This window comes from Haliaeetus albicilla, chromosome 11 (genome assembly GCF_947461875.1).
Source record: "Haliaeetus albicilla chromosome 11, bHalAlb1.1, whole genome shotgun sequence".
Classification (NCBI taxonomy): domain Eukaryota; kingdom Metazoa; phylum Chordata; class Aves; order Accipitriformes; family Accipitridae; genus Haliaeetus; species Haliaeetus albicilla.
In genome coordinates, this window is record NC_091493.1 from 7,243,639 (window position 1) to 7,268,503 (window position 24,865).

A 24,865-nucleotide genomic window follows, 5' to 3' on the forward strand; every position below is an offset into this window, starting at 1 on the left:
AAGCCAAATATCTACTTTCAGATATTCCTTTCTTTACAACACTTCCAAGAGAAAAGACCCATTTCTATCTCAATGCACAAACCAGAAACCTGTGAAACTTTAAAACAAGGTAAAGATGATGAAGTCCTTCTAACGGACAAATGACTGGTCCAAGTCAGATCGAAGGGTCCATATAGATAAATGTGTATTAATAGGGTAGGTTTGAGAAAGCCTTTCCTCTGCACATGGCTTCTCATCATCAGTAGATATTGCCACTGTGTGTGTGAGTCATGGATTCTGGTTGTTACTGAATTACAGCACTCACTCAAAATTTCTACATCTAAGCAGACGTGCCTAAAATTCTGGAACTGATACTGAGGTCCATGTCACCCCAGTCATCCACTGCCTTGCTGAAAAATGAAACACGAGTCAAACACAAAAGCTTCTCAGCAATGCTTGCCATGATAAAATATATACAGACAAATGCAGTTTGGAAAACTCAATGAATATCAACTGGCCATAAAATAATAAAAACCAGGGTGCGCACAGGTCAAAGTATTGCAACAGCTACTGGTTTAACATTCAGGGAATGTAAAGCAAAGGCAGATCCATACTGAGGATGAGATTGTTAACAGGAGAGAATGATGTCAGGAACCCTTATGCTCTGTGTACAACCTAAATTGCATCACAGCGGTCCTCCCAACTTCAGCTCTTCTGCATAGAGCACAGACACCACTCACATCATAAAAACAGGATCAGGCCCATCACTTCAGCCAAAGTCACCCTTAAACCAAAGCTGGGCTATCAGGTATCTCAGAGGGCATGAGCTATGCTTGCCTTGCCACTTACTGACCAGCAAGCAATTGCTTAGTTTCTTCTCTGTTAAGAATAAGGGCCATGGTACATTTTCATCAAAGGTGACAAACGCCCCTAAACAGAGAACATCTGTCACTGAGAAAAGGGCAGGAGCTTTCAGACAAGGGCGGACTGATGCTACTCTGGATGACATTCTCACATATGTGATCCTCCCCCTCTGATGCTCACGTTTCTGCTACCTCTGCCCTTGTCTTCATAAACTCACCATCCTATTCCTGTTCTGCCCCAGGTACAGAGGTTCACCTTCTCCGGCATCTCTAAATCCATCCCTCTCCCTCTCATTCTGGCACCAAAATTTCTCCGGCAAGCCACCACTTTGGCATCCCTGCTTCTATACTCGGTCCCTTCAAGCAGATCTGAAACGTTGCTGTGAAAATCACGCGCCTCCCTGAGCACTCCGAACACGCCACTCTCCTTTCAATCTCCCTCCCGGCCTTCCCTTGTGCTCTGGATCAAGTTCAAGATTTTAGCCCTCATTTTCATTGCACTTTACAACTCACGGCAATTACCGTTGGCTCATAATTGCTGTAACGATCTATCTGTGGTAGCTATTCATTCATATATACCCATGAGCACACCTACGCACACCCCTGTATGTAAGCATGGTATGTACTGATTAATGAAAGACAGAGGAACAATAAAAGCCAAATCAAGCATATATTTTTGTCGAGAATGTTAGATTTCATGTTTCACAAAATCCCAGCCACACCCATGCTAATCAACCCGGGCTGCTGATTTACAGAACAATATGCTTTATTGTATGGAAGGAAAACAGTGAGTTTTGTATTTTGGTTCAAATGACTTTCAGTTTCTTGATAGTGCATTTCTTCTTGTCATTTCTCTACAGCACAGATACGTCCCAGATTACTTTGTAAACAAAGCAAAAATAATTTCTTTCATCCAACTGCGGCAGGAACTGAACAACTTAATCTGATCATTGTGTGCAAAGAAAATATTTCCAATGATGACATCTTCCTATGTCAATTGGTTTTTATTACAGATGTCAACTCGATGTGCCATATTAAAGCAGCTCTTTCTTCTCATTTCAAGATTTTAATCTAAGTTTGTTGCTCTAATATTTTATTGGTTCAAAATACATGCTGTAAAATCCATGGCCATCAAATTTTCCTGTGAGCTAAAAATAAACTGCTCTTGTCAGACATGGTTAGCTGATAAAAAGTGTCAGAGACTTTTCTGAATTACTTTGATAACTTCCTGTTTATGTGGTACTGACCCTTGTCTAATAAAGATCTTTTACACTTGGAATAGGAGAAGATACTGCAGCATACTATTCCTTAATGGACAATGCTGATTACTTTTGAAAGCCTTTAATACATTTCCCATATTAGACATGAACAGATGTCAGGGATGTTGCCAAGTGAAATTTCTTTTATGCAATCTTGGCTTGTTGTACAATAATAGCCCTTTCTCAACATGGGAAAAAATTACAGACCCAACTAATTTCCTTGACAGGGAAGAGTTACATATGTTTTCCACTTGTAGTTTTTACGACAAGTTTACAATTTTGCCAAACCTGGAACTAATTGGGACTGTTTCCAAAAATGGTCCAATAAACCCACAATGTGTACAGCTAGCCTAAAATGCAGCAAATGATTGTTTGCTTTTACATTTTTTTTTTGAACAGGGAAAAGTTAGATTGCACAATTATTTCATTTAAGTTACTTAAACACTTACTGTTTCATATCCTCCCAGTTTTTGAGCAGCTTGAAACATAGTCCAAAGGTTAACTGTTAGAGGGACAATAAGTATTTAGATAAGCATTGCATTAACCAACATATTTCAAAGAAATGTAAATTAAGCAGTTTTTAAAAAAGAAAAATAGAGAAAAAAAGCTTGCAGCCCCTGAAAAAGCTCCTGTGAAACATTTTCCAAAGAGGTATTTACATAATCTGAAGAGTAAATACGATATATTTTTAATTACATATAAGAGAACACACTTAGATGCCTTAACAGGACTGGAAAAATACACTAAGACAAAGGTAATGGGTTCATTTGACTTTGCTGATAAGAGGCACGGTATAATACCTGTAGCATGTTTCCATAACTCTGACAATAAAACTTACTCATTGGGAAGAATGTTGCTTTTAATTATTTGTTTAACACTGATTTCATTAGCAAGCAAGCATGAGCCACACACTGGTTCACAGAGAAAACCTATTGATTAAACAAAAATAACCAATATTTACTGCAGCTCAGATAATGGCCTCCATAATCAATAAACAATAAGCTGCGTTCTAACAGGTCCTGTGTGAATGAACCCAGAGAGAGCACAAGTGACAGTTACCGCAATAACTATGGATATGGGTGGTTGTGCCTTGCCCATGGCTGTAGGGTTGGAGGAACAGAGGCAACTCAATTCAAAAGATGTGTTGGGAGATGCTTGCTACTTTCTGCAGAACTCCTCCCCTCTCAACATGCTTTTCATGCTGGCCCACTGTCTCATGGGGCCACTCTTGCTGCTGGTGTCTCACTGTATTTTATTTTATTTTATTTTAATTGCTACAAGAAAAATTGATGTCTTAGGTCTATGAAAGGTGTATGCACTACTCCACCAAGAAACAGTGATTCCTCATGGACATTCTACAAATACTTCAGGCCAGACTCAGCAATAACGCTGCGGACCACGGAGGATGGGATCTCTTCCTCCACAGGGGGATGCTCTGTTGTAGTGTACATACCGCTTCTTCCCACTAACCTATTTATACTGGCAATGTTTGCACAAGTCTTGCTGGACAAATACAGAGCCCTGTCCTGCAAACATTTCTGCTCTTCTCAGCATACTTACTCTTGGCATTTAAGTATTTGCTGGATCAGGCCCCTAATTTATAATGAATGTCAGGCAACTTTCAGGGTATTTCAGCTAAATGTTAGCAGACGGCCCTACCCCCGGCGAGGAATTTTAGAAATAATACTTTAGCTTGTCTTTCAAGCCCACCATGTCCCCATGCTTGAGAGAGTGCAGAATAAAATGGGGGGAAAAAAATCCTGTCTTCAACACAAAAACATTCTGAAAGCCTCATTGAACCTTGTACTGTTTCAAAGCTATCAAGAGCTTTGCTTAGGCCCTGATTTAATCTGAATCAATGCATAATGCAACGAAGCTGTTCATAGTACATTAATTTTACTTCCATTTCAAGCAGCCAGTTTTCAGACAAACACTGTAATCATTTGGAGTTATATAAGTTTATAATGGCTGCTGGAGGCCTGTTGCAATCAGTGCCAATTGCTATTAGGTATGTAAATTGTTATGTAAAACATACAGGTTTGACATTCTTCATCAAAATAACACATGGCTTTAATCTGGGAGATAAATTAGAGTAAATAATATTTCAATTGATGGAGTTTTCCCTTTAAGGAAATAAAGTATCATTCAATCTATAGATAAGAACGAAAAATATCTCCATTTACAGCTTTTGCTGGAAACTCTAAAAGATCCACTTTGCACTGCAATATTTATGTAAAATTTAGTTACAACTGTATCTTCTCCACCTACAATTGCTTTACAGATTGTGGCACTACAAACTGAACATGCCAAAGCAATTCTAAACATTGCATTCTGTATTAAACAGATACAGTCTGGTTTTATATTCTCCAAAGTCACTAATTTATTAACTATAAACACATTTGGGGGCTTTAAAAATACGATCCCTTTTGTGCCTTTCTTGACCACCTTTAAATGTCTTCCTTTAATATTTGTCCTTTCATAAAGAACATCTGGGCACAATAAAGATACGTCATATTATTAACTCAGAAGAAAGGCATTACAGACGCTGCAGATTTACAAAACAGAAAACTACAGAGTTTTCAACATGCCTATTTCTAGTCATAATCAGAGGATTTAAACCTATAAATATCCAGCAGCAACTACCCCAGAACGAAGAGATGCAAATCTAGGCATAAGACAGTGAAATGCCTGGACTGGAAAATGTGTAGATATAAACATGGTCCCCCCAACCATAAGGTTTTAAAATAAGCTTCGTGTGCAAATGCTTTCTCCAGAGAAGCCAAACCATTCTAAAATGTCAACAAGAAAGTGAGAAAAAGGATACTTACTCTGCTTAAAACCTAAATAGGGTATTCGTTCAATTGGTGTTTTCCTTTCTTTCATATATTTATAAAGAGCCACAAGGAAAGCCTGCTCATCAGCTCTGCATTCTTCACCTACGGCAATCTTTGATTTATCCTCACTTGAGCCTTTTTTACAGTTGCTGTTGTTACTCTTGGGTTTGGGCAAAGCTGACTTAGCCTCACATTTTACCTGGGAAAAGAAAAGATGTCACATCAGATCTGGGTAACCTTTAATTTTCACTTAAGGAATAAACACCCTCTCCTAGCAGAATGGATTGTTGAAAAAATGAAGGCCAAACCATGCAACTGTGTTTGAGGGGAAAACAAAGGAAGCTATTTATAGAGCTAAATGTCTTGTTCTGAATCTTAGTCACAACATTTTTAAATAGCCACATCTTTAAATCATTATAACCCATTGGTAATGCTCTCCAGATCTGCATTTTTATGACTATACATTGCTATGTCACAGACAGCTCCCATCTCTCACATACACTTGCCATTAGCAAGTCTAATAATAACCTTCATTCCAGGATTGACACTGAGCATTGTCAACTCCCATAGACAACCCTGGGAGCTAAGGGTGCTCAGTGCCTTCCAGGAACGCTCAGCAGCCGGCTCTGAATGACACATTTTTCTCTCCTTTGGCCCACCAAAATAGATGCAAACCTTGGCAAGCCTTACCCAGGCAGAACTCTCAGCACACACGAGCACCACAGACTTAAGTCAAGTGGGTCCGAGCATCTGCTTGAACTTAAGCACAGCCCTAAGTATTTAGCAGAAGGAAGAGGCTGGTACCCAGAGCCTTTCCTGGTAGACACCGGCAGCCCCAATGCACAGGAGTCCCAGAGCTCCAGGTCTCCCACTGGCCTCCCGGCAGACGTGTGCCAGTCAGGAAGTCAACAAATTGGAACCACTTTACCTCTCATCGGTATTCAAACATGGGGAAAAATATCCAGCGAGACCGGCTTAATCCTGCAGTCCTCCTGAAGATAATCCTCTTGCTGAACCAAGCAAATTACAACTCAAGCATTCCCATAATTTATGTATACAAAACCCAAAAGAGCAGAACCTTGCAAACTGATGTTGAAAAGCTCTCCAAGACCAGGAAGGGATCGATACATTTCCACTGAAATCCTGGAAGTCCTTTAATATAAGGTAGTGGAGATGGTTACATGTGTTTTGGATTTGCACTGTCCCTTCAATGATGATGAGTGCTGTGAGTAGCCTTCTGGCAGCTCCATACCCCATCCCAGACATGTCCTTTGTGCTCCCAGAGGGAGCAGGGAGACTGTAAGAGCCAGTATTTGGTATTTTAGGAGGACAGCAGAGAGGAGCAGGGTATCTCGCTGAACAGGAAGGCAGGTGCTCTTGGTCAAGTAAGCTATTGACTCTTCTTCACTCTCCTCCCTTCTAAACCAGGTACTGCCTGGGTACTTGTTGACATTTTGGAAGTAAGTTCTATGAAGAGCATTACGTAAGTGCTTGTAAACAACAAATATATCATTGGAAAGACTATGATATGCTTATTTTATCTCATTAAAGCTACCATGTGTCTCAGGCTCAGCGAAAGCAAAATCTTTTATACTCCTCCAGGGTATTAACTCTGCAGAAAGCACTGACTTAAGGTTAGCTGCCTCCATAGTTTTCCACAGATGTTGGACAAAGCAACGCTAGCTCCTAACCAGAGAGAAGTGGCCACAATTTTTCAAGGTAATTGATGCTGCTGAAAAATCTCACTTAGACACTGCAGGGTACAGGCTCACTCCTCCCAGGCAATGCAGCAGGGACTGGGAAATGGACTTCCTGTGGGATTTTTCTTGATCGCTTGCTGCTGAAGTATGTCCGCTATACTGCTCGATATTCTCTGGTTACGTGGTTCAAAGAGATATTGTCTTACTATGGCACAAGACACCATCCTTTGCCTTTTAGTAATAGATACGCTTATTGATTAAACTTCTGTAAAGATCCTGGGTTTCATCCAAAACTCAATGGAGCTAATGGGATTTTTTCCTATTAAATGAACTTTGGATTTCCTCATTCACTTTTCAGTTCAGAGCTGTAATCCCTTGACTTTTTTTACTTTGGCTCCTCACAAAATTATTTAACAGCTTCCCCTTATAAAGTTTAGATTACATTGTCATAGTTTTCAATGCTACACCAAAGACTGGGTTAGCACTCCCAATATGAACCCATGATTTCAATAAATTTAAGATTTTTAACTTGAGCTGCAAATTTGTTGCAAGCTGAGACTTGGAACAAATTCACTGGACCTGGGAACAATTTCTCGGTTTTGTCACCCACTTGCTATGTAAAGTCAGTCAATCAATCTTTTTAATGGATTTTCTCTTTCAAACTGGACAATTCAGAACTGTATTTGCAAAGACAGCCTGGGCATAAACGCTAAATGAAATCAAAGCTCACTGCTATGCAAGCAAACTAATGGCAAGGGATGTTACTCCCAAGGAGACAAAAGAAAACAAAAAAAAACATTAAAAAAGCCACCAGGAGTGAGCAAACCCCGTGTTACACACAACCTCCTTCTCTCCAGTGCACAGAGAAGCAAGGTCAAAGCACCTGTGAACTCAAAGGTGCCAAAATGCAACGGATGGACTCCAAGCAGCGTCAGGTTCAACGAAGCTTTGATGAAGGCTGCAATGCTTCATCTGCTCAGCGTTCAAGGCACAAGCCTCACTTTTGGAACCTCCCCACCATCTGACAGGAGATACAGGTGAATGCCATGACCAATGATTAATGAGAACCAAAAGGGCCAAATGCCATTCTGGGTAACATTGGTGTAAATCCAGCATAAAAGTATCAAAGTCAGTGAGAGTGATGTCGTATTTGCACCAGGCACCACAAACCGCCCTTCTCTCTCAAAACACGGTTTTGAATCTTCCTAGAGGTCAAAGATCTGGAGGAAGTTCCTGAATGCGGAGTTTTGCTTGGCTCCGCTCTCTTTTCTGGTCTGCTCAGAAAGCCTGAATGACTCCGTTACAAAGGGAGAGTTCAGTTTCCACAGGAGTTAAAGCTCCTTCATTTGTAGCCGCAGTGTGAGTAAATGTACACAGTACCTCCAAAATGAAACTGAGGGCTGAGGCCCTGACAGGCAACCCTGCTGCCTGCGCCACAGCGTGGATAAGCTGGTGGTGTACTGAGATGGGCTCTAGGAACATCTGACCGCCTTCCATCAGAGACAGATGATCCGTGACCAAATGGCCGGTGAACACTCATGGGTACGTCCATGTGTTTGTCTTCTTCTGCCAGAGGTCACACACAACACAGACCATTACAGACCTGCGTTTCAAAGTTTCATTCAGATAATGGCTGAGGCGCTCGGAATAAATCTCCAGGTCTGAGAGCATGCCAGGCCACCTGTGGCCACAGGAAAAGCATATTCTGGCAACTTTTAAACTAATTTCCCAGATCTTGCTGTACAAATGAAGTGAGAGATTTACTTCAGCATTTGCACTAGGAGATGTAATGAGTAGATTCATTTGGGGACAATTTCCATGTTTAACAAGTTAATCCTTTCAGCTCTTCGAAATGGTCAGATCAGCCAGTTTTAAAAACCCTTACAATGCACTTCTGCACACTTTGAACGGGAACACTCTTTGGGAGGACGAAGCAGGTACGACGAGGGTAACACTGGAGCCTGGAAGTCCCAAAAGCTGGTCCAGCACTAATGACACGCGAGGTATGAAAGCCTCCAGAGTCCTGGGAGTGTTTTGAGAGAAGAGCTTGATATATGCCTCTCCAGGAGAGCTGATCCTGCCTCAGTAGATGGCCTTGTGTTCTTGTGATTTTTACATTCCCAGCCTGGTAGGGATCTCCCCTGGGATCATCCCCAGGAGGTACTAAAATGGATGCAGTGACCAGCAAGGAGATCAAAAGCGAGAAGTGGTACGTGAAAGACCCTCACGCCACCTGCAGGTCCAGGACCACATTGTCTGTCCCACTATCGCTCTACTTTTAACAAGCCATCTACACTGGAATTTACTCAGAGCTGCTCCTACTCAACCAAAGGCTCTTCTGTGTCAGGTAACAGTAAAAGCCTATAAAACAATCTGCTGATGGGTTTAAGGTAAACATGCCTAATGAGAACCAAGTTGTAAGAAGGTACAAAGCTTTCTAGTCATTGGCAGCGGAGAACATGAAATTCAGCAAGTCATTACAACCATGTGGCTTGCGCTGGTCCTGACAGGCTCAAACCCACAGTCTTCAGAATGCCACTTCTGCCGGTTCCTGACCCAAACTGTACAGCCACTGCATGCCTGTCAAGAGCTGTCGCCCTGCCACCCAAGAAATGCGGCTGCTGTCAGAGGCTGGGTGCCATGATCTGAGGGTGAAAGCAGCATAACTTCTGGACAAAAGGGATTTTAGCCGGAACAGGAATACAGTCAGGATCGCTGCCAAAACGTTTCAGCATCTGACACAAGTGGATTTGTCCCATTTACACTAGCAGTGTTCATCCCTGCTCTCCATGGACCCACTGTCAGCATTAGTCGGAGATGGAGCACGGACAGAGAAGGAAAACTGATGGTGAAGCCCAACATGGAGCCTAAGATGATGACTTGACATCCCAACTGTTCCCAACAATGAGTAGACAGTAGGTGGATCTCCATTCCCCCCCTTCCCCTAATACACTTTCTCTCCTTTCCCAGAAACCCATAGGCCGGGTCTGTAAAAAGTGCAATACATTTGCTGTAGAGGGTTTCTGATTTACTGTCCTCCTCTTACTAAAGTATATCCTCAGCCCTGAGACACAGATTGATATGGAGAGCCACAGTGAAGTCAGTGTGACTACATGCAAGGACATTATATCATGAGCATGTCTATTATTTATAATGAAATTAAGCTGGCCAAGATAATTAATGCTATTAATATCTGCACAATGATGAGCACAGTATGACTAGATAAATAGGCGGAATTACTTCTTATCTGAACTATCCTCCCATTTGACTAGTAGGGTGAACCCAAATATAAACAGAGAGGATAAACAATTTGGTATGAAGTGTTACTGTTGTTTTTAATTATCTAATACCTATATATCAGGTGCTGAAGAGGCAGAACTACTCATGCTACAGTCTGGGGTGCTTTGACAACACGGTCTATGCCGCAGTTTGCTGGTAATATTTTAACATAAAAAATGGCTTGGAGGAAGGGGGAATTGAGGCAAATTGAGACATTTTCACACCACGGATTTTGCACGTTCTTCCACAGACCAAAAACATTTAGGCAAACTCTATAGTATCTGGCAGGACCCCGCAACTCAACACACCAGGCTCCATCACCTTTTAGCATGCCTGTCTAACACGATAGTACAGACTCCAACTGAGCACAATAGGGCACAAAAAGAAGAGAAACAGTGACTTAAAGGCAGAGCCTCATCATGAACTTCAGCCTTTTTTATCATCATCAACAGAAGGCACAATTTTAACTGAACTCCTAGGGAGGAGGAGGAGGTGGAATTTAATTTGCCTTCCTATGAGAAACTGAGCACAGAACACTTCCACTTGACCTCTTTAACCTCCTAATCTCCCAGGACATTCACTGCGTACAACAATACCAATGCAAATGGATCTATAGATTCACTGTATTTCCTAAAGAGCTGGTCACAACAATGGAATCGTTTTTCAGATACACATCTATCTAATTTATTGAAACAATGGATTCGGGAGGAGTTGGCCTAAAAAATTAGTCTACACAAACCTGTTTAGCTGTTTAGCTCAAAAGTATCACAGTCACAAAGTTCTGCCTCAGATAAAAATCTACAACTATTGCTTTAAGTAATTTTCCATCTTTGCATCTTACAGTTTCAGATTAAATCATCTTGAAAGTAGCCATTTGTGCTGCTTTTTTTTTAAAAAAGAGAAAACCAAATGCCTATTTAAAACCACAGAGACAACATAGAAAATAGGATGTAAATTACACTACAGAAACTCCATTTTAAAATATTTTAAGGAAAAGATACAAACCCATAAATATCTAAAAGATTAAGTCTATAAACACAAATCAGTGATCCAATTTTTACTTGCAGTATGGGCTAAGCACTGCAGCACATACAGAAGACTCTGTAAAAGCATGCACTATTCAACAAACCCTGGAACATGCAGCTCAGCACTAAGTATTAAAGAAACAGCCCAGATTTTTTTTTTCAAGCTTTCCTATTGAATTTCTGCCTTTATCTTTTTTTTTCTAATTTAAAAAAAGTCAAAATCTTAACATTAGGGTAATGTCATTTGTGCGTGCTTCTTAGAAACCATTACTGAAGCAGCTCTTGTTTCATAGTCTGTTTATCTTCAAACTTATATTTAGAAGTACATTGTAACAGGGTGAGCTGCTCCCAGGTTTATTTTTAATTCGAAGATACTGTCACAAACTATGTTTGTGTGTCACAGAATGTGAAAACTAACACTAGATGCCAAGAAAGCTTAAGCACTACCAGTTACCAACAAGCTGATAGCATTAGGTTGTTCAGTGATTATAGTTGCTGGTAACTTTGAACACAGACATGATTTAAAGTGAAGAATAAAACTATTGAAAAAAAATACATTTATCTCCCCAAGAAAATACGTTACATTCTAAATTTGAAACAGCATGCTGAGAAACAAAGGCAGGGCTGTACCTAAAAAAGGAGAGTGTACTGAAAAGAGTATTAGTAAGTGATTTACCTTGGCAACAGCTTTGCTTTCAGAATTATTGTTGGAATCCTTAATGCCGTTTAATGAATCTCTTCTCTGTGGGCAAGGCTTCTTTTTGCGCGGTCTGCCTTTAAGATTTGGCGCTAAAAATTAATGGAGAACAATTTGAGCACATTGTCTTATACTGGATTCTTAACAGCTGAAAGCATAATAAATAATTCCACTACAATCAGTCACAGAAATGTACACATCTGTCTACAGTAAATGCTTATTACGAGATTCCCATCCTCCATGGGTTACATCTTGACACACTATACATTTCTACAGAATATCCCCCAAGGCTAATCTATTCTACTTTTACATAACTAATTAATATAAAGTCAAACACTGTTCTCCAAAGGACTCAGAGAGAAAGCACAAATATTTCTCCATGGTACAAAAAAGAACAAAATAGAATATTAATAGGTAACTTTGTGTTAATGAGCCTGCTGCGTTTATTATTTCTAATCCTCAAGTAAGAGCACTAACTACTACTTCCAACTTTGAGAAACATCTGGTTTTGGAAATGTTCTGAAATATTGAAATTCCTTACAGCTCCAAGAAATGTTTATATATCCTGTCATTCTTGTCAAAGTTCTTTTAAAAAAGTTAAAAAAAAAAAAATTACCCCTAAGTCCTGAAATGGATCAAAAAACCCCTTAACAACTAGTTCTGGAAGTTGACAAGTACTGAAATAAGTGATTGATTGTTTCATAAGGGTTACATACCACACATATAAATTAACATGAATCACTTTCAGTTTTGTCCAATTCTTAAGATAAAACAGCTTTGAAATAACACAGTGACTAAATCCTAACCGCGCTGAGCCATACGTAGAACGGGATATCGATCATCATAAAAAATATCAGAGTCATCTTTCAATAGCGGTATTACAATATAAATTATGATCACATACAGAAATAAGAGATGAAGCAGATGTTTGCTCATTATTACGTGTCCTGCCTGCTTTCAGATTTAAAAATCAGCCTACGACTACTATGGCAACATTTAAAATGATAAACAATCATTAACTAATGACGGAACCGAAGAAGATAATTTCCTTTAAACCTTTAATTTCTAGGTAACCATTGTTTTCATTACTTAAAGGGATGATTAGAACAATGTCAGAAATCTAAACACCACAAACCTCTTGAGTGCCTTCTAATTGTTTCTAATCTTACATTTGTCACACAGTAAGCCAGTGGTTTCAGGACATTTTACATTTTAATTAGTTTGCAAACACAATAAAGGGTGCTAATTTGATTTTATAGTTTGAGTAACAGTGTCATATTTGGTCTGTTCAGAGAAAAAGAAAAGCCGTAGGTTTAAAACCCAAAGTCCAAAAGACACATCCTTTTTCTTCCCCCAGCACTGGCACATGGTAAATAAATAAATAAATAAATATATATATATGCATGTGCGTAAATGTGTAAGTCAATATTTGTGTCTATATAGAAATATGTTTATCTCCCTATAGAAATATCTCCATCTATCTCCAGTGAAGCACATTCTGCTTATTGAAAAGTACTGCAGAAAGCAATTCTGAAATTGTCATCTGAGGCTAACATGCAAAATCAAACAAAGAGAGAAAGAAATTATTACCCATTCCAGTCGACAAACATCTGCCTGATTTATATCTGTACTCATGAATGCTACAGCATGTGACTGCACACTATGTCGCTGGAAGTCTTGACTTGGTGTGGATGTCAGTCTTACACAAAATGAACACTAAGAGTATTTGCTCCGTGCTTACAAATCCCCTCCCCCAGCCGCTCCATTACTCATATAAACAGAGATGAGCGACTCGGCGGGAGCGTGGGATGAGCTCCGAGGACTCCAGCGCCAGCTGCCAGACTGCCAGCCCCAGCCATGCCGCCCTGCCTTATTTATAAACCCCGCTCATCCCTCCGCCTTTGATGTCTTCCTGATGCCTACTTTTTTTTTGCACACAACCTGGATGGGATGGACAGATTCTTGACCATGGTTAGCCTCAGCAGTTGCACCTTCTTTAAAAAGGTACTGAAGAAAATAGAAATGTTCCCTCAATTTACTACACCCTGGCACACGCGTTGAAACATTAACCAATGATCCCCCGACCCGGTCCAGCCAACGGCTGGAGAGAGACGTGGTTGAGCTAGGATCAAATACACTTGCATGTGAATTACTTTTTCTTTCTTTCTTTTTTAATAAATAGAGAAACTAGTTCAAGGCTCAATGTTTTCCAAACATACTTGTTATCCTGAGCTTTGGCACTGTACTTTGTATGACACTGTAAAGGACTCCTAATGTTTTGCTAAAAGCTTTAAAAGCAAGAAGGCATTTGTTCCTAAATTCCAGGTATATTGAGCTTGCATATAAACACTGTTTGAATTGGAGCCTTCCACAGCAGAACTGGCACAAACCCACTATGAAATGGGGTATTTGCATTCTCCCCGTGGCTCAGGAGCTGCAGCCGGGAAGGTCTGTCTGCAGCACACACGAGGACCGTCCTACACGCCCCACAGTATGACTTTAAATCACTTTAAGCCATTCCAGATCAGACACACAATTAACAAGAAAGCATCAATAGGCATTAATAACGGAAGAGAAGGTCCCTGCCTCTAGTATCTACTCTGTAAAAGAAAACATTTGAAATAGTTCCAGTCACACTTGAAACAAAGCCATTAACATTTGCTCCCTAAATCATCATAAATAAATGCATTATTCGAAGATTATTTATATTTCAGCTATATCCATTTTGTTCTCTTGAGCTAGGAAATATGACTAGGACCGAAGCAATAATTTACAAGTCACACACTTGCTTTAATTTTATTCATTTTTTGTTTAATTTATGACATATTCATGAGCACACTGCACATTTCTTGAATTTGTTATTCATAATTATTTTAAAGCAATTTTACACACATGTTGTGGCTTAGTCCCAGTCAGTTTTCCTGATGACATTGGACGTTCAGTATGCACTGGACAGCTAAGTGAATATCCCATGTTTTTTTCTGCTCGCTGGTGGAGAAGGACTTCTGGCATGATTACCTGAGAATATCTGAAACAATTCAATTTCTTCATGTTTGTGCATATGGCTTTCAAATTCATTTTCTGAAAGCATTTGTGGCAGTGATACCTGAAAACTTGTACGTTCCCAGAAGGTGAGAACATAAGCAAAGCAAACTAAAGTAAAAAATCTAATAAATAAGTACAGAAAAAAGTTTGCATTTATTTGCCACCTCTTTAGTCTAAGTGCCTGAAACGGGAGTATGAGAGATACGACATACTACCAGTTCAAACACTTTCTTTCGTGTGCATTTGACAACATGTTTGCTTTTGCCAGTTTGTGTTTTTTTTCCCTTCCTTTCTTTCTTTTTGCTTCCTGATATATCTGAAGGAGGGGAAAACTCAGCTACTGGAATGTCCACTGGGACCCTTGATGGGCTGCTGGGAACTTTTTTTGCCTCTACTTCAGTGTGATTCAAAGGATCAATATTAGCACAGCATAGGTGCCCTGTACGCTTGCGGTTTGGGATGCGAACCAGAACACCCCCATGCCTGCAATCAGCAGGTGACGATGCCCCAGGAGGGCAGAGCTGCTGCTGTTCACGGCAGGCAGGCATGGAAGGGCCGTCAGCAGAGACGTACACCTGGTACAATACAAACTGCCTAAACCTCCAAGTTCAGACCTTTGGAAGCAAAAGGGCGTTGATCCACTTGAAGCCTGCCCACAAACATGCCTGTGCCTTGCTGACTCAAGGAGCCTCTTCTTGAGATTACGGCTCATCCCGAGTTTGCTAATCATTACAAAGGGCAAGTGCATTTAGAAGATGGCAACGCACAAGAAATTATCTTCCCTGCAAAATCTGTAGGTGCGATAGCAATCTAGAGCCCAGCAGGGAAAGCCACTTCACCTGCTGAGTCCTGGCAAACATTTCAGGGACGACCACGCAAAACACAGCCAGCTGCAAAATGCCCACAGTACAAGCTAACACTCCTCGTGTTCGGAGAGCTGGAGGAGCACAAGGGCACGCTTCCCACCTTGGGCTGGTTATCTTTCCCACACTTGTCATCATTGTGGCTGCTACCTTTACCCATCAACAGGAATTCAGAGGGACCATTTCAGCACTCCTTGGATGCCAGTTTTCTATCAGCATGCTGCTTCCTTGTTTCCCTGAGCAGCAGATCCAGCTGGTGTCATTTAAACAAACCTGTCCCTCAGAGCCCACCAACCCGGCTGGCCCCGCAGTGCAACCACCACCATTTGTGATGCTGCCCACTACTGCAGAGGATGCTGAGGTTGTAACATGGGGTTTCACAAGGAATCAAGCAAGAATGCAAGATGAACAAAGATCTAATTCAAACGCAAGCATTTGTAACCATAAAGAACAAAAGGTGTGATTATTAACTAGTATGCATGTGGTGTGGACTTTGTTTTTCAGCTGACTACTACTTGGTGGTAAAAGTCTTGTGCTCCCGATTAAGTGAAAGCGTGTGAAATGGATATGTCATGAATATCAACAAGCCATGATGACAACCATATCTTAACAACTCTTCCCATTCTGGAATACGTCTCATTGCCATCTCGGTTGTGAATTCTCAGGGAAAAGAAAATTATTTATAGGAATCTGCCCAGAGACAAGAATGTTTTCTTCCCCTCCATGTTTGAAAGGGTCCCTGGGTGTTGTCTGGAAATAGGTAGTCACTGCAAATCACACCGAGATTGCTGCTTGCCATTCGACATGCGGGATTGGTTTTTCTTGGAAGACCATCAGACGCTAACTCGTGATCGAGCGGGACACAAGGAGACTGTGCAGGAGAAAAGAGAAGAGGAAACAACTTGTCCCTGTGCCAGTGGAGTGAGAGAGGGAGACAGGGAGCCGGAGAGGGGAGAGGCAGGGGGTATGCCCCCAGCCCGCTCCTTCTGCACCGTGTGGCAGGAGAGGTCGCATTTTCGAATCACACGCTTCCCACACCTGCCTGGGCCACAGCCAGCCCCCCCATGCTGTGCCAGTCTCCAGCATGCTGTGGTAGCAGGGTGCAGGAGGAGGCAGCCACCATCCTCCTGCCGAGCTGTTCCTTCCCCTGCACGTGGCTCACTGGGGCAAGAGGGAGGGGAGAAGTCATGCCCTCAGCTTTTTCTGTTTGGGTAGGGCAAACAACTTTTGCTGGCCACAGTCACGCTGAGCTCCTTCCCAACACCCCTTGGGCTGTCTTGAAACTCCTTGCCTACCTGCAGGAGAGCAAAAGGAGGAGCACACAGGCACGGTCATCACAAGTGGGTAGTGAAAGGGAAGGTGAGGTGCAGAAGCTGCCACTGCCACCTCCTCTGGGCAAATCCTCACTCGTGCACACCTGCCTTAAAAAACCTGAAAGCATTTAGTCTCTGATGTAATATAACTGCCCTCAGTAATGTGAAATTAAGATTTAATCACTCTTTTCTTCTTCCTAGATGGAAACTTGTACCTTGCCTACTCCCCCCAAGCCGTAGCTAAGCTCTGCGGTGCCAAAACACCAGCAATGCCCTATGTGTTTTTATTGCAAACCGTCACACCTGAGAGGTTAAATGCAAACCCAGTGTTATGCATGGCATAGGGAGTTAGATTATCTGTAGATGTAGACCGGCAAATCTTCGCTGACTAAATGTACCCCAGGAAGAAGCTGACCTGATGATCCCGAAGCCCAAAGCCTGTTCTTGTGAGCTGCCTACAGACCACCATAATCGAACAAGGACAATCCAGAGGCATGTGCACCAGAGAATTAAAGATCAGGTGTTAGAGATAAGCTCAGTAGCAGGCTCTGACCCACAAAGCAAGTGACAGAGGAGCTCAGGGTTAATGCTGCTCAGATCAGCTAGATGTTTCCTCGAAGACAGAGGTCCTCTCTGTTCATGAAGCCACAAAACAGCATCATTGCTCAAAAATTACATGTTCCCCTCCAGCACTCTCATCAGTCTATGCAAGCATCAGGACATTGCAGGTGATCAGGAGAGGATCAGAATGTAAGGAAGGAGACGGCTACACTGCCCACCCACTCAGAAAATTGACAAGCTTGTGGCCACTGCTCTCCTGCCACTACCACTCTCAGCTGCCCAACTTGCAGGGACACTGTCTGCCCAGCAGGACAAGGGACACAGGAACATTTCCAAGCCTTGCCACCTAGTACAACTCCCAGCTCTGGGCTAAACCCAAGGACGGCAAGTTCTGTGCAGGGGAAAGAGAAGTACTCAAGAACGGGAGCTGCCGAGGTCAGCCATGGTTAAACACTGCATATGGTGGAAAAGGGTAAGCTACCACAAGAAGACAGCACCTCCACCAGCCACCTTCTTTACCTGCATCCCCAGGGAGGCAAGTGATCGCTGCACTTACCATCTCCCTGTTACCAAGTCAGCCTCACTTGAGTCATGTCCATGCCAAGAATGCAACATACTATGTAAAACACAGCCACCCCTAGATGCACAAATAAGCCAAGAGAGAACAGCTGTGGTTTCGGGGTACCTGACTTTAGCAGGTTAGTTACAGTAGAATTATCTCTTTTGTAGGAGTCTGATTATCATTGGAAGTCCAATGTAATTCAACCCTCCCCATAACACTGTTCTCTAGATACACATAGTATGGCTGATGTGTTGTTATAGGGAGGGTGTTAAAAAAAACAGTGGCCTTCACACAGCTGAGGTCAAGCTATGTTGGCACTTTGTCAAAATCAGTGGTGTAGCCAAGAGTTTTTAATGAGCCTGGAATGCATTACCTCATTTGTCATACCTGGATCACTTACTCATGCTGAGTCCAAAATAACCTTGGACCTTGTTGGCTGCTCAACAAACCATGTAAGTAAACAGTACTGTACTCATGCCTAAAACATGCACCTTTTTCTTGCTTGCTCCACATTACTTACTCTAGAGAACATCTAAGCAATTGTAATGCCCATGATCAAAGTTCTTGCCTTTTCCAGGCCTCTCTGATCTGCATAAGTATTTCCTGATATGACTTTTGATTCTGGCTTGCTGGCACTCCAGTTTCTCAGAAACACTTCAGAAGTGGGAAAAAAAAGAAAAATGGAAAAGGGAAGGACAGCCATTGCCTTCATTTGCTGAGAAATGTACCAGGATAGCCGCTCAGCATTGCTAATGCACTTACAACTTATACTGCTAACCAGATTCTGGCTGCCTGTTGTTTTTGTGACCGTGTTTCTGTCCTGTGGAAAGATGAAGGAAAAGTATGTAACAACAGCATTTTTGCCAACTGCGAGAGTATGACAACCCAAAAAAACCCCAAACCCCGAGCCTGCAAAAATGTCCCGGGCCATCAGCAAAGAAGGGCCAGTGGAAGATCTGGGTCTACATTTAAGGTAGGCTTACACAGTCAGGTGAGCTCTAAACCTGAGAGGTGGGAGTGCACCAGAGGGAGGTAATCACAAAGCCAGGATTAAGGTGGGGCACTGGAAGGTGCAAGAAGTTAATAAACAGGGATGTACTGTAGTGCTGGGTTCAGAAGAGAAGTGTGCTCACATGAGGCAAGCTGCAGCACACCTGCTAAATGCATCAACAGTCTCTCCTCCCTGTAGGACACCTCGCAGAACGTCTCCTCACAGAATCCTTTTGCACTATGCCAGTCCTTCATACATCTTCCAGTTTTCAGCACACGTACAAAAGCTGCGATACCAGAATGCTTGGCCCTAAGCTGCAAAACCATCAGTAGATACAGAACAGACTAGGACAATTTCCCTCTTAGGCAGGTGGAAACGGCAGGATGTGTCAGATTGCAGAGCTACTCATGACTCAGGTGCCAAAGAGAAGCTGGAGGTGGCATATGGAGGTGCCTGGCCATCAAAGTCAAGGTGAGAAGAATGGTCCCAGATCTCCAGAAAATCCATGAACTGACCATGCCTGCTAGCAAGTGGCAAATAGCTGGTTGCTGAGGACACCCCTAAAGCAGCCCGGTAAAAGTTAGCTCTTGGCTGAAAAACATGCTTACATGTTGCACCTTTTAAAATGTAATGAATAGAAAGTTAACAGTTTTAATGGTTTTAACACTTACCCCTCTAGGGGGCTTCTGGCATTCTGCAATATCTGAAAGTTAAGAAAAGCATATTGCTATATTTAAACACGGTCTCAAAAACTATTCAAAGGTTAGTTAATCTTGCATACTGTTCTGCAGTCCCAGCTGCTTCCTTGATTTCCTTGTTGCCTCCATCTTTGTTTTCTCTCCTTCACCTCATTCCCTTTTCTGCATCCTGAGTTCAGGATCTTATATTTCATTTATTTTCCTTTCACCCCTCAAAGTTTATTTAAAAGCTTCTGCCTCATGGAAACAAGGTCCGAGAAGGAGGGCCTGAGGCATTTACTGCCCAGGCATATTGAGCAGAGCTGGTGAAGAGAAGCAAGTTGCAACCAACCTAGTACTGCATCAAAGGGTCAGAAATTAAAGTGGCCAGAAAACACAGCAAAAGATCAGACTACACTAAAAAAACCCAGACCTTTGTTTAGGAAACAACAGTATCAACTGAATTTGGGGAATCTCTCTACAGGATCCTAAGCACACCTATGGAAGTCAGCGATGAGCACCTACCAACAACCAAAGCTCTCATTGAGCTCTGGAGGTCACATAGCCTCTCCTCAAACACACCTCTTGCTTGCTCAAGCTGCATGTAAAACAATTTGAATATTAAAACTATTTTTACTAGACTTTTTCTAAATGCAAACACTTGTTTGTTCCTTTCTTTATAACTGACCTTGCCAGACCTGACCTGGAAACTCTGGAGTACAGCAGCAAACAACCTTGCAGGGAAAACTAAGGATCCACGCTGCTTTCTAACCCACATGGAGAAAGAGTGGAGTTGTGTAGCCATTTCTGAAAGTTTTGGTTTGGAAATGAGATATCCCATGCTCCATGTGGGGAAAATCAATTTGCTACCTCTCTAAAGAAAACATTCCTCATTTGGAAATAAGTGAAACAGACACTTCCTTGTGTGGATTAATGTGGAGACATATGACTTGCTGCAGACTGTTGTTTTGACCCCCCTCCTGACCAGACAATCTCTGAAAAAAGCAAAAAGGTGGTACTTTTCATGGATTACAGTTCAGACTAGCATTGCTTTTAATAGAAAATTTAGAGGCATTGCAAATATCAGGTTGGCTAATTATGCCAAAAATTGAATGTTTTTCATTTCCATGGAAGACAGGGACAAGATTCAGGATGAGGCTTGGAGTCTCATTTTCTTCATTTCAGCATGGTTGGAAATGGAGACTTTTGCTTGATCTGGGCTTCTTTATGTCCTGCTAATTTGGGTTTTAAAAAAATTGAAAAAGTTGTTTTTTTTTTTTTTGGACAAAATCTATACATGTGTTAGAAATTATGGAGTGTGGTAAATTGAAAAGGGAAGCTGAAGACTTCAGAGAAGAATCTATGCCTGACAAATACGTGACATTCAAGTAGACCTTAGAGCAAATTAAAATAATAATAAAAAAATGCAGGCCTATTACTGGCTACAGATGACAGGATTGTTATTAATGATTCAAAAAGAGGCAGAGGTGTTTGGTAAATATTTGTTCCATATTTGCAATGAAGCCAGATGATATGCTTGCAAAAGAATATAATTAAAGCCAGTCAATTGACTTGGTTTTACAGAAACCAGATCTTAAAAAACAGAAAAGAAAAACAAACAAAGCACCTTATTTTATACTTGGAAACTACAAGCTTGGTTAGAGAAACTAGCTGCACGCATAGAACTTACCTGCATTTCAGTAAGACAGTTGATTTAATACTAGATAACACTTTGATTAAAAAACAGCACTACATAATTTTATTCAAGCATATATTAAATGGATTAAGAACTGGCTAAATCATAGAGCTAAAAGCAGGCATCAGTAGGGAATTTCTATCAAATGAAAATATTTCTGGTGGGATTCCAGAGGGGTTGCTCTTAGCCTTGCTAGTATTCAACATTTTTGTCAGTGAAATAAAATTAAGGTCCCTGACAGTAACATTAACGCTGCCACAAGGACTGGCACAATGCTAACACTGGGTCATACGTACGAGTAGTCAGAAGGAAAAATGGACCACGCAAACACAACGCTCTTCAGTACAGCTCCAGCATGAAACCCGTGAGCAAGGACCACAGGTCCCATTGACCAAGCCAAAGGTGACATTTCACAGGCCACCCCCCCCAGGAAATTCAACATACCCTGACAGGAAGATGTGGTGGCCAAAGGGAGGTCTGCCCTCAAGGAGGAGGTCGGAATAACTCAAGCTGTGCTGGATTTAAGCAAAAATGACTGAGAAGTGACTTCACCGAGTAATACGAGCGTCTCAAAGGTGAGAAAAAGCTGGTACTCAGAAGCGAGGAGGCATAACCAGGCATGCCTAGGCACTGCAGTCCACATATATGATCTAATGCCAGTATACGGAGGCATGTGTACGACCAGCTTTCAGAAGACCTTTCAGGAGAAGCCTGAGCCAGACACAACAAGCTGGCGTGCAGTGCAGGAAGAAATGCGTGCAATTTGAGGGTCTTTGTCAACATATCAGACTGGAGCTGGGCGTCCCACCTCAGCCACGGTGAGGGCCGGGTCCAGGCTGCTGCCAGGAGAGCCTTGCCGCTGCGGGTGGCTGCAGCAGCCTGGCTGGCTGCACGGAGGAGGCGTCCAGCTGTCTGGCTGTGGTCCTTGCTCAAACAGCTGTTTCCCTTCTCCTTCAGAAAAAAGGTGGTGAACTGGATGAAAGCATTTGCCGGTAATTTTGGCTGATGAGCCACTACTGGGGGTTCATACCAGATTAGATGACTCAGTCGTTCTTCTGGTGAGAAACCATATGAGTATAGGATCAAATACAGTGAAGTACTGTGCTACGCAGGACAAGGAACACGAAGAACTGTAGCCTTGATTCAGCAAAGTACATGCCTAACTTGTAAAGACCTGGAGCATGCAAAGACCTCTGATGACCTCACTGGGGCTATTCACATCTTTGAGGCTGAGCCTGTGTTAAGCGTCGAACACGACCAAGCCAGCATGACTCTCTCTGTCACTAACAGGAAAGCAGCATTCAAGCCCTGAACAAAGAAATCGTCGTATCTCATCATGAAACACCGCATGCTTGGGCAGCGTCACAGGATCAGACATGGGGTCATCAAGTTTCCCTTTCCCTCAGAAATCTGCTGTCAATCTCCAGCCTCTAAGCCCTCTGCCCTCAAAGGTCACCTCCTGGGAAGCTGCACCCGGCAGACAGGGGCTTCACTTTCTGTAGGAGGGTCACAGCAATACTCAAGACGTGCACATCTGACTTCTCAGAATAGTCTGGGTTAAAAAAGAAAAAAAAGGAAAAGCAAAGAGAGGAAAGAGTGAGCAGGCACAAACGGATTATGTAATAGCCAAGGCAAAAGCAGCGCAAACACAGCAGCGAGAAGTGAAAACGCACAGCAAACCCATGCAAGTCAGCCTCTCATCAAAACTCAGCAGAACACCCAAGGTAGACTTCCCATTAGAGGGCTTTAGGAAATAAAAGGCAAATAAAAACACACGGCAAGTCTTAAGGCGGCTTTCCAAGCAATATTTCCTTTTCTCTCCAGTAAAAGCCAGCATTTGTGAAATTGCTGTCGAGCAGAGTCAGCAGTACCCAATGGAGGCGTGACCTACATACCTCAGAAGTACAATAGATACATAGCCAGTCACATCCACGTAGACAGACCGATGAGGTGCGCTAATTGACTCGTAAAGGATGGACACTGTGCATGAATCTAAACAGGCAGAAATTCATGCAAGAAGCGTAAAATGAATGGCTTCCTGAGACCTTGCTTTTGGGAATGACAACAGCAGGTAGGAAGCAACGATCACCCAGTTGTTCACAATGTGAAAATGACAAATATATTATTTAAATCTCTTGCATTTCTGATTTGTAACTGATTATATAAGAAAGAAATTTTTTTTTTTTAGTGGAAGAATTATAATTTTCTTTCATTTTTTTTCTTTGCACTTGATCATTGCACTGTGAAGTAATCAAAATGTTAGGCATAATCAACCTGCATGAAGATATTAGTAAAGTGACACACAGCAACTAGAGAGTAAGCTCCTCCCTTGATGCCTACACTCAGCTGCCACCACAGCGAGGACTACACGGTGCGTTAGGTGCAGACAGGAGCAGCAGCCGTAGCCTAAGCCCTCCTCCCATTCACCTCTTTGGGTCATCACCAGCTTCACCAGCAGCAGTTGGCTTGCCGGGCACCCCATCACAGTGCACACAGCTGTGAAGAGGTTCAGGAATAACTCTGCTTCTGCGCAGAGCTTGGGCCAAAGCCCTTGCTCCCCTGGGGACCTGCACACACCTGACACAGCGGTTTAATGCTGGGGTGCGGAGGAGATGCTGCTTGGCGTTGCTGAGCAGAGGAGGGATCTGCACTTTTTCACCGGTAAAACACAGCGGTGGAACTCCGGTAACTTTGTCAGGTTGTCTCCAAGTAGAAAGGGAATCCATGTAACTACCAAAGGACACGAAAAATGGTGGTTTTAAAGTCCTGATGGTAAGATCACGTGCCCGGTTTAAACGAGTGCAAGCCCTGTGAACTCAGTGTAATTGTCCGAAACATCAACACAAACAGAATTGAGCCCATCTCTGCGTTACAGCCCCAGTAAATCTCTAGCACTCACAAAAATCCAAATAAAACCGAGGCGTATTCATTAATTTATCTGAGCAGGGAAGGGTTTAAACTAAATATGAAGTCAGTTGTGCAATATTCTTTCGTCGTCAATACTGGTTCTTAGGAAATTATCTGAGTGAATTAAGTGGAAGGACTATTAAACAATTTACACACTTCCTTGTGTTTCAGATGTCTAATTATAGCTGTGTTTGTCTCTCCCCGCAGAACTGTTGTATACCACATGGTATGCATATTTCAGCATCCAGCATTATTAACTCATGACCGACTGTCAGTTGATCATTATCTAACACATGGGGTCTGCAAAAAAAGCCTTATTTGGGCAAAAGCAAGCTTCTGACCCGCTCCTGCTGTATTTTCCCCCAGAAGAACTTCAGTTGGATTATTATTTGCTGTCAATGGAAGCTCAGAGGTTACATATGTGAAATCTGCAGACAGGAAAATAAATCCTTACCGAGTTTAAACACTTAGTTGATATTAAAACCATCTCTCCAGCTTGGTTGGTTTAAAGAAAACTCTCAGTTGCCCTCTAGTGTCATCCGGCTGCCATGCCAGGCAGCCTGCTCGCCGCAGCCAAGGTCACAAAATTTAACCTGATTTCATGAGATGAGCTT

The 24,865-nt window shown here is 42.2% G+C and overlaps 1 protein-coding gene across 4 annotated transcripts in view; it reads right to left on the minus strand.

The window, feature by feature from the left end:
- The window catches only part of ARID5B (AT-rich interaction domain 5B), a 125,305-nt gene that overhangs the window by 27,912 nt on the left and 72,528 nt on the right, over positions 1-24,865 (minus strand). For 3 of the 4 annotated variants that reach the window (XM_069795985.1, XM_069795984.1, XM_069795986.1), the window contains 3 exons: positions 11,616-11,728; positions 4,930-5,134; positions 2,551-2,603 (listed from right to left, as the gene is read on the minus strand). In XM_069795985.1, coding sequence (XP_069652086.1) covers positions 2,551-2,603; positions 4,930-5,134; positions 11,616-11,728 — 371 coding nt within the window. Of the gene's footprint in view, positions 1-2,550; positions 2,604-4,929; positions 5,135-11,615; positions 11,729-13,226; positions 13,461-24,865 lie in introns of those variants that run through there. The other variant, XM_069795987.1, reaches the window with a different exon arrangement.